A 12,060-nucleotide genomic window follows, 5' to 3' on the forward strand; every position below is an offset into this window, starting at 1 on the left:
GGAAGCGCAAGGGTTTGGGACTTGCCTCATAGCGGTACATTTTCTGCAGGAAGGTCAAGGGGAAAATGTGTTTAGGAGGCAAAGCAGCTGTCTCAAAGAGGGCTGAGGGGAATCTGAGAACAATAAGAAATGGGATTTTAAAGATCCGCCCATGAAATGCAGATTGCTGAACACAGAGGCTGAGCTAATAGCAGCAAGAGTTTGCTGAGGTTTTCTTTGAAAAAATAATAAAATGTTTCAGGGTGAAGGGGAGGGCCGAGAAGTAAAAGTTTCCCAAAGCAAAGGAATGAAAATGCCAAGGCCATTCCCTGGCTTATTCTTGATTAGGGCTGTTTTCTTTCTTTCTTTCTTTCTATTTTCTTTTCTTTTTTTCTTCTTTTTCTTTCTTTCTTTCTTTTTTTTTTTTTTTAGATCTGAGGCTGTCAGAGATGACTCTGGTTCTGTCCATGAATAGATTCTGCGAGCCCATTGTCTCGGAAGGAGCTGCCGAAATTGCTGGGTACCAGACACTATGGGAGGCTGACAGCTACGGAGGCCCAAGCCCCCCTGGGCCAGCACAGGCTCCTCTGCAGGGAGACCGGGGAGCCGGTCCCCCACTGGCAGGTACTGCCCTTGACCTTCCCCCGTTGCCTTCTGCCGCTCGGCTCCCAGACTAGTGGGCGGGGATGGTATCTGGGGCGCCCTTCTGAGCTGAGAGAGCTCAGGTTCCAGGGACTTCCCAGGCTGCCTGTGCACCTCTCATAAGTGAGCCCAGGGCTCCCGGGAGGGGACCAGGAGTGTTATTCAAGTTGCATTCAAACCTGGGGCTACAGGAGGTGCTGCTGCATGTGTAAGTCATGCACCTATATTTTTAAAAGCACCAAACCAGATTTTGAACCTCTGAGTTTGGCTTTGGGTTTTTCACCCTGTAGCACTGCATGGCTCTCTCGGAGTTACACAAGTCCTGGTGAGCTTGACAATGAAATCTTTATCCCATGAGACATAAAGGAATCTGCACTTTGGGCCAGAAGCTGTGTGTCTCTTCTTTTTGTTAAGCACACAACTGGCTTTCATATTCATGGGAAAAATTTTTTGAAATATATATATTCCTCCCGATTTTTTATTTTTACATTCTAAGGTAAGTTCCTTGGATTTTTGTGTAGTACCACTTTAAAAAACTATAATGTAAAATAAGTACTCTTTGGAGTTTACTTTCGATTAAAAGCTCTGTTCTTTAAATATTAGACCCTACTTTTATTCATAGTTGACCTGTTACGTTTTTGAGAGGAAAAAGGACTTTGGTTAGCTCAAATTTTAATTTTAAATTAAAAACTGTTTTATTTCCTATTTTGAAAGAAGGAAACTTACTATTCTAATATATAAGTCATTTCCTCCCTTACCTACACTCAATAATATTTTAAAGTTATTTGGTTATTAGTGCTTACAGTTAAAGATGTATACATTTGAGCAGTGGTGTTCTTTTATCATGGATTTAATTAAACAATTTGAACAAATACTGTTCTTCCCTTTAGGAATTTTGCTGTTTGTGCATAGAATTAAGGTTCTGAGTATTTAGTAAATGCTGAAATAGATCATTTTCCTTTATAATTACCTAGAAATCCTTGCCTCACCTGGGTCCCAAAATTCTGTGTGATAGCAACCATTAAGACAAATGTTTATTTTTAATCACCACATGCACAGACAGATACGTAGCCAACTTATCTTCTATAAAGAAATTAAAGGAAAGTATTTTGTTTGGAGAACCTATTGCAAACCGCATGTCATTTGTCATATCTGATTTATTACCACAGGATCACATTACAGGGGAATTTCAAATCCTGTAACAACATCCAAGATCACATACTTTAAGAGGAAGTATGTGGAAGAAGAGGATTTTCACCCACCACTCAGCAGCTGTAGCCATAAAGTATGTTTTTTTAATAGTCATTCTTTTTATTGAGAGTTTAAGATACTTAGTAACAGTTGCTCTATCCATTTCCAGAAATCAAATTGTTCTACCCAAGGAATGACAATGAGCCACTTCTCAGCAGAGCCATTTTAATCGTTGTCACTTTTTTGGGTCCCATGTTATTTTCACAAAGAATTGAGGAGAAAGCCAGCAGGAGCTCCTCTCCCCAGAAATAACAAAATTATATAATCCAAGGAGCATCTTTTTTACAAATGATTTGATTTTTCTTAAGTTGTGTTAATGGTTATGAGTGGTCCGTCCTTTCGTGTGTGCGCAGAAAAGAACTTGTTCCTTCCTGACAATCCCCCTCCCCAGGCTCTGGTTCCAATGGCCAGTGTCACTTTTGTGGGTTCCTACATGGGAGGGGTTCCCCAGGACTTCTCAGGACCCTTTACAGGTCGACTCCCTATCCTTTGAAAGCAAGGGTGCAAGTAGAAACATGCACTTCCTTGTACATTTGCTACATATGTTTACTTTATTAAAATATGTAACTCATTCCCAAGAAAAGACCACAGCTAACTCTTTTACATATGTAAGAAGTATGAAACTGACCACTAAGCTTTTCAAATACCAGTTCTTTTTCTTTATGGTTAGCCTCCTTTATTTTTTTAAAATTGTTTATTTATTTTTGAGACAGAGACAGCACGAGTGGGAGAGGGCCAGAGAGGGAGGGAGACACAGAATCTGAAACAGGCTCCAGGCTTTGAGCTGTCAGCACAGAACCTGACACAGGGCTCGAACCCACGAATCATGAGATCATGGCCTGAGCCGAACTCGGGCAGTTAACCGACTGAGCCACCCAGGTGCCCCAATAGTTATCCTCCTTTAAAAACTATCTACAGATTTAATCAAGGAGGGTATATACCAACCTTGGGGTGTCTAGGTGGTTTAGTCAGTTAAGCATCTGACTCTTGATTTTGTCTCAGATCATGATCTCAGGGTTTCACTTCAGGCTCCCAGCAGACAGGATTTTCCATCTTTGCCCCCCCCCCCCCGCTCCTTCACTCTCCAAATAAAAAACTTAAAAGTAAAAAAAGGAAGGTTATAACCCAGGACATAGTTGTCTGAAATGTGGAGAGGATTTTTCATTAAAAAAAATTGTTTTTCCTTTTATTTATTTTTGAGAGAGCATGTGAGACAGTGCATGAGCAGGGGAGGGTCAGAGAGAGAGGGAGACACAGAATCTGAAGCAGTCTCCAAGCTCTGAGCAAGCTGTCAGCACAGAGCCTGATGCGGGACCCGAACCCACAAACTGTGAAATCACGACCTGAGCCAAAGTCAGACGCTCAGCTGACTGAGCCACACAGGCGCCTGGATTTTTAATTTTTTATGCACTTCCTTTCTGTCTTCTCTTACCCCTTCTCCCCACCGCTCTGACAAGCTTGTCCTTCAAGGTGTTGGCTTTGGCCTTGCTCGTAAAGACTTCTGCGTGCATTGGCAGGGGCTGAACGTTTCTCCGAATGTGTAATTCCTGCCTTTGGTCTACCTGGGCTGGCTTTGTTCACAGCTCCTCAGGTCATGCTACCAGTTCCTTTTTTTTTTTTTTTCCTTCTTATGGCCTGGAAGAGCTGGCCCCTAGGACACAAGCTGGTTATTTCCTGTTTCGTTTCTGTGTTATGGTTGCAGCAATTTTCTAGTTCCCACTGGCTGGATCTGTACCAGTCATCACATGGTGATGGTATCACACTGCTCAGAAGTGAGTCTTTCTCATTTCCCCCTTCATCTCTTCTCCTCCTGCCTGGCCCCAGAAGGAAGCCTACTTTGGCCCTTCAACTGACAGATCATTTCAGGGGAAGAGCTGTTGTCCCTCGTTCAAGCAAAGATAATTGCAAGTGTGAAACCCACAGGGACAGCCCTGAAAGCAGTTCTCATGCTCCTGGCCAGGGTTTGAAGTATATTTATTATGACCTGCATTTTGGCATCTCTCAAAAGACATTTATTCACATATAATATGTGAGTATATGTGTGTACGTGTGCATGTGTTTGTATACACTCACATAAAAGCTCAAGTGTCTTAAGGGTACAGCGTGATGGATTTCACATAGTGAACATATCCATGTAACTAGCATCCAGACCAAGAAACCACATAACCAGCAACTGAGAACCCCTCCTCGTGCCCCTTGTAACTACCTCTCTGCGCCTCCCACCTGCCTGCTGCCGCCCCCCCTCCCCCGCCCACAAAAACTGCTCTTCTGATTTTTAGCGATGTAGATGAGTGTTGGGTGTTTTGGCATCTCCCTCACGGGCCCGGGGCTGCGTAAGAGCGAACAACCTGACCTGTCCCTGCTGAGGTCTCCATTGTGACTGGATTCCCAGGTGCTTGACCACACCAGTGATTGAGGAAGGCGAGGTGGTGGGGGTCGGGGGAGTTGGACATTAGCAACACCAGAGATAGCATCCCGAAACGAATGTGGGAGAAACAGGAGCCCAGCTTTCCCAGATCCAGAGACTACCAAGAAGGAAATCTACTGTGATGGCATTTTCCTGTAGCCCGTGTCCTAAGTTTCTCTCTTCCTTTTTCGACTTTTAGACCATCTCAATTTTTGAGGAACGAGCCCACATCCTTTATATGTCGTTAGAAAAGCTAAAGTTTATTGATGATCCTGAAGTGTACCTGCGAAGGTCTGTCCTGATCAACAATTTGATGAAAAGGATCCATGGAGAAATCATCATGCAGAGTAACTGGTGCTTTCCTGCCTGCTCTTTCAATGGCCCCTCTGCTCAGGAGTGGTTCATGGCTCAAGACTGCCCCTACCGAAAACGACCACGGATGGCCAAAGAGGAGTGTGAGAAGTTTCATGCCTGCTGCTTTTACCAAGAATGTGGTGGTCACTACCTAAATGTACCCCTTTCTGTCCATGCTAGCGTTGGAAGTGCCTCCACCACTGTCCCCTCTTCCTCCTCCTCTTCCTCTTCCTCTCCCCCTCTACCTTTACCTAGTTGTTCCCACCAGGTGGATTTTGACGTAGGCAGCGCACCTATCTACAAGGGTGATGGCCAGATACCCGCCAATGAAATCTTTGTTACTAATGTCAGGTCGCTAGGTGTTCAGGAAAAGGCCACAGTAAGTGATGAGAAGGCAAATCATGACACCAACAGGGATGGTGGCCCCTTAAGCCATGAACCTGTGGGAAATGACCTGGCTTTTGAGTGCAAGGGCCAATTTTATGATTATTTTGAGACTGGATATAATGAGAAAAGCAATGTGAGCGAGTCTTGGAAAAAATCCTTAAGGAAAAAGGAGCCTTCACCGAGTAACAAACTGTGCTGCGGCAAAGGGAGCAAAATATGAGCCATCTTTTCACCGAAACTCGGAAGCATGCACAGCATGATCAATTAGCTCTCATAAATTTTATTTTGAATGGATTTTATAGTTTTGTACAACTGATAAAATTATGCCATGAACATGCCGTGTCGTTTTAATGCCTGGAGAGCAGATTGCATAAAACATCTGTACAGTAGGCATCAGCGAGCTACTTATAAATGTGGTGATTTTACCCAAAAACCAGTTGACTTAACATTTAAAAGTAGACCTTAGTTTTCTCACAGAAAAGGTCAGTAGATTAGACCGGGGGACAGTGTGCCCTTGTGATCTTTCCATTACCCCCAAGGAATCAATCTGTCACTAGCTAAGAAACTTCCAACATGTTCACCAACTAATTAGGTAGTTATTTGGTAAGCAAACCAATACAACCAGCGAAGGATGCCTGCTTCTACATGACAGTATTTTTTTCTGAATAGAAGACTGAAGACAGGGAGCTAGATGAAGTGGCTTCGTGGTGCCATTAAGTATTTGTATTTTAACAGTCTTGCGTGACAGACAAAAATAGGATATAACCTAATGAAACACCTGTCCTGGTGTGGCAATCAACAATATGTGTCGAAGGGTTATCCCTGCAAGTTCCTGGCTTGCCTGTGATGGGTGATTCGGCTGTTAGAGAGGTGTTATACAGGGCGATTTTTGGTGCCTTACTTTATCTTAATTTTTGCCAATGTGCAAATTAAGGATAAATCAGAGTTACAGCAGGGATTTAACAAACAGGAAAAAAAAATACACAGGGTGGATCAATATTGTTTGGAAACCGTTAACTTCGAAACTATTGTGTTCAACTTTTGATTCAACATCTCTATCCTTCCTTTGTTTTTGATGCCCAATTGCTTTTGGATTTGGCATTTTTAGAAAGGGATGGGGGAAACAAAAAAGCTGTTAGAATCCAGCACTAAGCTGCTTGAGCTTTTCTATGGCAACGGTCTGTTGCTGGGGTTTGGGTTTTTTGGGTTTTGGGTTGTTTAGTTTTGTTTTGTTTTCTTGTCCAATGAAGTTCATGAACCAGTGGCATGCATTATACTTTAATCTGTTTTGCATCATTTCACTCGTTTAGATTATGAAAGCATGTGGTTTTTTATATATGACTTTTGCTGTTGATTAAGAAGCACAATGTTAATAAATGATGTGGTGATCAATAAGGTTTTATCTTCAAGAATGTAAAGATTTTAGTTTTTGGAAAGTTATTTTGGAGAAATGGGACTCGGTTGACAATAGCTACCATGTACTTGGTCAGCATGTTTCTCAGTGATTGCTTTAATTTGTACGTTTGCAAGACCGTTCAGAGTGCCCCTCTGACCGTCTGCCCTTCTCCTCCAGCCAACTTCTGCTTACACCATATTGCAGTTTCCAAGGTTGCTAATTGACATGGGCCTCCTTAAACAATACTTCACGGGAACCAAATGCCAAACGGAGGAAATAAGTAAGTCCTCCCAGTTTCTCCAAGATAAAGCTTTTTTATTATTGCTATTAATATTAAATATAGGTCTCATTCATACAGTGTATGAGTAGGATCATTTGGACAATGTCCACAAGGACCAATTTTTAAAACATGTTCTTGTGTTATGGCTAAATAGTCTAGTAATGTTTTGTCCTTTATTTTCAATATTTGATAAACATTTGATGTTGAAAACTTAGATGATAGATGCTTGTATATGAATGTGTTGTAATAAAGTGAGGTTTTCTTGATATATATTTATTAAAATGATCAAAACTCATTAAGATTTTTTATTTTAATAATTATCGGCAGTGTTTCTCTTTCCCATTGCTCTTTCTCCTCTAAAAAGCTTTAAATGTTTAGTGGGCAGTGGCCACACGGGAGTCTTCAAAATGAAAGATTACTTTAAGAGGTCAATCAGACAGGTGTTTTAGAGTGGTCCTAGTTTGTAAGTTTAGATTCCTGCGGATTAAGAAGACAATGTTAATAAATGATGTGGTTGGTTACCAAGAAGGTTTCATCTTAAAAATCTAAACATTTTTCATTTTTGCAGTGTTTCTGACAAAAGCAGTAAATACTGAATAAATCCTAGCTGATTGCGTTATGAAATGCCAGATTGTCAAAAAGATGACCCATGTGTAAATGGTTGAAGCTGCTATAGAGGCTAATATTTCATTTGATAAAAGGAAAAGGCTAGTTAAAAGGTAATTAATTTGTGGAAGGTAGCATTCTTATTATGAATGTCGTACATCATAGAGATTTAAATATGAAAGAAATGATATCCCTTTGCTTTTTAAAAGCCCCCGGCATTATCATAATGTTTCTCTTGATGGCCAAAGCTGAAAAATGACATGAGTTGGTGATTTCCCACAGCACTCACCTGAGCTGGGGTTCAAGCATCTGCCCTGGAGAACCCACTAGAACCTCCCTGCTAGAAGATCGGTACCTTTGAATTCAGCGGCATTAAAATTTGTAATTTTTAGCCATCAAGTCTCTGTTTTTAGGATATTACCGGCATACCAAAACACCTGCTTTTTCTTTCCCCTGCCTCCCCCAAAAACTCCTAACCACCCACCCAAATAAAAATGTTCCTTTTGTTGGTATGAGAGCATTAGGCCTCCTGTGTGCCTGGATTGCCATGTTTACTCAGAAGATACTCAGATTTTGCCAGAGTAGCCAAGGCACAGATAAATCTACCAACTGGGTTTTACAGCTCTGTCCTCAGAGCTTGGTAAAGCTAAGATTCTCTTCACCCCGCGCACTGTGTCTGTCTACCTGGAAGTAGCACCTTTTCTCATTGCTGTGCTTTGCTTTAAGGAAAACCTGATAGGGCACATTCTAGACTTTTAAAGGTTAAATGCGGGAAAATCTTCACTTAAGAAAATGGCCCAGCTCCCCCAAGTCTGCCTTTAATTACTACTCCCTGAGGCATCTAGGGGCATCTCCTTAACCAAATCATTAACCTTTGCCTCTGGTCCTTCCTCTCTAAAAGCGGTGATTGGAGAGGATAGGCTGGCAGAGGCCCTTTAAAAGAGCAAAGATACTGGAGTCATAGCTTCCACTGTTAAAATCCTATTATTCTGTACTTCACCTTGAAGGGGTCCCAAGGACAGGATTTCAGCAGCCAGGATGTGGGAGGAAGGTAGAAACACTCAAAAACTTGGGGAAGTGACTAGCTGATGACCAATTAGTAATTAGGGTCAAGCATCTTTGGCATGATCTTTTAAGGCAATGGAACATTTTGTTTCATAAATGCTGAAGCCAGTGAATGAACATTTAGTTTTGGAGATCACAGTTCACTCCACCAAAGCAGGGCTACCCACCCCTCCAATCATGAACTTGTATTACAGCTCCACTTAATGACTTCCTTTCTGTGTATCTAGAGAAGAGCTGAGAACAACTTGCAGCAGACATGGGCGTTAAGAGATGTCAACCTCACAATAAATATCAGACAAGGATATAAGGATTCATACGCAACGCAGCTTAGGCTTTTATATTCCTCAAATTGTGAGCAGAAAACGTTTCTGAAAATAATTAGTTGTTCAAATCCATTTTTATGACAGCCCCTTAAATTTGAAGTCATTTCATTCCTAGTGAAGGTTATCCATGACAATTTTGCTAGGCTTTTTCAAAAGCCAGGGTTCAGCAGGCCATGAACAGTGATGGTTTAAGCGAGAAGCAGAACTGTCCCAGGACGAGAGGAATGAAATCCGTAGTTCAGCAACAAGAGAGACAATGCATGGTTTCTAGAAATTCACTTTAAGATTGCTGTGTTTTGATTATGGTTTAAAATAAAATGCATTCGGGATCTTTCAAGTTACTGCTCAATGCCTCCATTGCTTTCCTCCACTTACGGTGTGTAAGCAAGGTAGATTATCTTCAAATGGCTCAAACTTCTCCATTAGACGTGAGAACTACATGACCAAGGGTGAAATAGTTACCACTTTAGAGATTGTTTCCAGCCCTTTGTACATGCCATATTTCAGCTGGGGGAATTCACTTAGGAAAAGCACTTGCAAAGATGTGAGTTATGAACCCTTGAATCTCACATCCTGCCATAAAGTGCATCAGCAAGTGAGTTTAATAAAACATGCTGTTTAAAATAGTCTGTAATTTCCTGTTTCTGCGTTTCCCTTCAGTATGTGTGACGAGCGGAGGAACCATGACTACACGAAGGGCATTTACACAAGCTCGTCTGGTGGTGTTTGCAAACCATTGCCACGAGCTTCATCTTCTTTGGTAAACAATTCTCTGGTGGGCTGTCTATGATTGTTGTTTTTTTCCTTGGTGTTGGTCCAATTTGTTAATTTTGAAAATGCAAACTACTTATTCATAGTCTGGAAACACCTGCTTTTGACCGCAGTGAAACTGATAGAACGTATGGAGATGAATTAGTCATTTCTCATGAAAGTACCCACGTTTTTCTCAACCCCATTTTTATAACTGTTCCCTTGATTTAAAATTATAAAATCTTATAAAATGCCAGATCTTGGGAGACAGAATACACATAGCAAGGAACTTGCAGAGACGGAAGTTGTGATCTTGCCTCTTGCCAAGATGCCAAGACAATGGACAAAGTGCAAAATTTGGGCGAGGCCCAATCCACGCGAAGGCCTGTGCTGCCTAGACTGGCTTGGCTTCCAGCAAGCACTCCCTTCATCCAGGTCATTCCATGGCAGCAGCTGGGTTCAAACAGCAAGCATGTGACGCTCCCTGACCCTGATACTAGCCTGGGTACTTCTAGACACAGTGCTTTTTCTGGAGATGTTTTCTAAGGTGACTGTAGTCAGTTATGATCAGTGTGACATAACCCTGTATCCTGGTAATCAAGAAGTGAACAGAGCTCTCTTAGTGCACCTGGCTCAGAACTCAGGCATCTATAGCTTCCTCAAAACTCACAAAACACCTGTGTGCATGATTGAGAAAAGATGGAGAATGACAGGCTATAAGGCAAGGATTTTCAGCAAAAGGCTGGGAGTTGCTCTCTGATGGAGTAAAGTGTGAGAAGTCTGAGAAACACAGGGCCCAACGTGCATGACAGGGCGAGCTCACTTTTTTAAGGAAAAGTGTAAAGATTAAAACAGAAGGTTTCTTTTTTTGGGGGGGAGGGTCAACCTTTAGGGAGATAGGAAGACTATTTCAGAGACTAAAGGATTTCCTTTATGTTTTTGCAAGACAAGAGAAATGACTTGTTTGCCCTATCTGGGAGCTGGGTGTGTTTCTCATTGTTTTCCAAGTCCTTAGATGCCAGGCTTTGCAGTTAATCCACCAAATGATCTTTGTGACTAGGTATAGTTATTAGCCTAACGTACCTCCCTCCTATTCAGTTCAGGCTGAGCAGTTGTGGGTTTCTCATGAGACTGGAATATAGCAGAGGGTTAAGAGTGGGATTTGCAATCACCCTGCTTGGATGCCCCTGTAGCTATGCAATCTTGACCTTGGCCTGCAGCCACCTCACTTCCTGGTGCCTTGATTTCCTTGTCTGTACAATGGGGTGGCATAGTATACCCACCTGACAAAGTTACCAGGATTAAAGACTTTAATATTCGGGAAGCGACTCACCCTTGCCTAGATGCACGGGATGGGTATGCAGTAACAGTGAGCCCCCGTGACTTCTTCACTAATGTCCCTGGATGCCCTGAAGGTTGGACCTTGATAACACCAGATTCTCCTTTTTGTGGAAAGTATTCAGCCTTTTGGGTTCTGTACAACAAGCTTGAAATAAATAGAGAGATGTCAAACCTGGGGAACCAGGACCCTTAAACACCTTATATAAAGGTTTGCTGGAAATCAAAATTTCTTGAAAGCAGTTGCATAGACTAACCCATGGCAGATTTCTTTACTGTTACTTGGAATTAAAGCAACTCTGGGTTAACACAGCACAGACTGAGAAGAAACTCTGGGAAAATGAAAGCATTATTCTTAGTAATTACAATTGGTTTCATAGATAGAATCTCTTAGAACATTGACTATATGAAGGGAATAAGAGGTATCCATCCCTTAGAAGTGAAAAGATGAAAAACCACTAAACTCTGACTCATCCCTAGGATTTGTCGAAGTTCAAGTTTACTCAATTGCTGTATTAAATGATTCTCTTAAATTTAGGTTTTACTCAGAAAAAAATACAGTATTGAGTATTTAATGTGGATAATTTAGACCCAAAATGATCCTGGTGTTCTTACATCTGGTAATTGAGGCCAAAGCAGTATTTTCTGGATAACCATAACTTTGGGGGACATGGCCTATCATAAAATAACTAGGATACAGTTTTCACCTTTAAGATCTAAGTTTAAAAAGCAGATCAGCTTTTTCAAAATTTCACTTTTACCTATGTTGCCTTAAAGCTTGGAGCCTGACTGATGGCTTCAACATAAGATTCCCCTTTAACAAATGACATTTCCATCCCTTTCAACTTTTCATGAGCTTATATTTTTCCACGGGGCGAAGTACACTTGAGTGATGCTTGCTGACTGGTAAGTCTGAAAAGACAACCAAACTGAACCATACAGTTTGAGAATGAGAAACAGGCACCTGAATATAACGAAAGAAAATGGCAGTACTGTGCCATAACCATTCTAAGACTTCTCCACGACAGATTCTCCTCCTACACTCCCAGGCTCTTGGATCTCATGATTGACACAGGTAGTTGCTATTTCAGCGGAGAGAGGCACTGGGAAGCCAGAACACCTCATTCTGCCCAGGGAGATCTAGGCTGGCCATCTCTAGACCATTGTCCGCTGTAGTTGGAAACTCAGCGGCTAGAATAGATACTTTTGTTTTCCTGTTAGTAGAATATCTACCAGTAAGGATGATGGATTAGAATTCTCAACCAGTCCAGGGGTGCCTGGG

At 41.8% G+C, this 12,060-nt stretch overlaps 1 protein-coding gene across 1 annotated transcript; it reads left to right on the top strand.

Moving 5' to 3' along the window:
• The first annotated feature begins 416 nt into the window (after nucleotides 1-416).
• SERTAD4 (SERTA domain containing 4) lies at nucleotides 417-7,226 on the top strand. The gene is made up of 3 exons (XM_077763099.1): nucleotides 417-603; nucleotides 1,791-1,906; nucleotides 4,479-7,226. Exons 1-3 carry the CDS (start codon nucleotides 429-431, stop codon nucleotides 5,238-5,240), a joined length of 1,053 nt encoding a protein of 350 aa, XP_077619225.1. The 5' UTR covers nucleotides 417-428; the 3' UTR covers nucleotides 5,241-7,226.
• The last annotated feature ends 4,834 nt before the right edge of the window (nucleotides 7,227-12,060 follow it).

Source organism: Crocuta crocuta, unplaced genomic scaffold (genome assembly GCF_008692635.1).
Source record: "Crocuta crocuta isolate KB4526 unplaced genomic scaffold, BGI_CrCroc_1.0 scaffold3, whole genome shotgun sequence".
Lineage (NCBI taxonomy): Eukaryota > Metazoa > Chordata > Mammalia > Carnivora > Hyaenidae > Crocuta > Crocuta crocuta.

Excerpts from the sequence above, each read along its gene's own strand:
- SERTAD4 (XM_077763099.1), top strand. The coding sequence starts at position 429 with ATGACTCTGGTTCTGTCCATGAATAGATTCTGCGAGCCCATTGTCTCG. Across the intron at positions 604-1,790 it reads AGCCGGTCCCCCACTGGCAG|GATCACATTACAGGGGAATT; the intron begins GTACTGCCCTTG and ends TTATTACCACAG. Across the intron at positions 1,907-4,478 it reads TCAGCAGCTGTAGCCATAAA|ACCATCTCAATTTTTGAGGA; the intron begins GTATGTTTTTTT and ends TTCGACTTTTAG.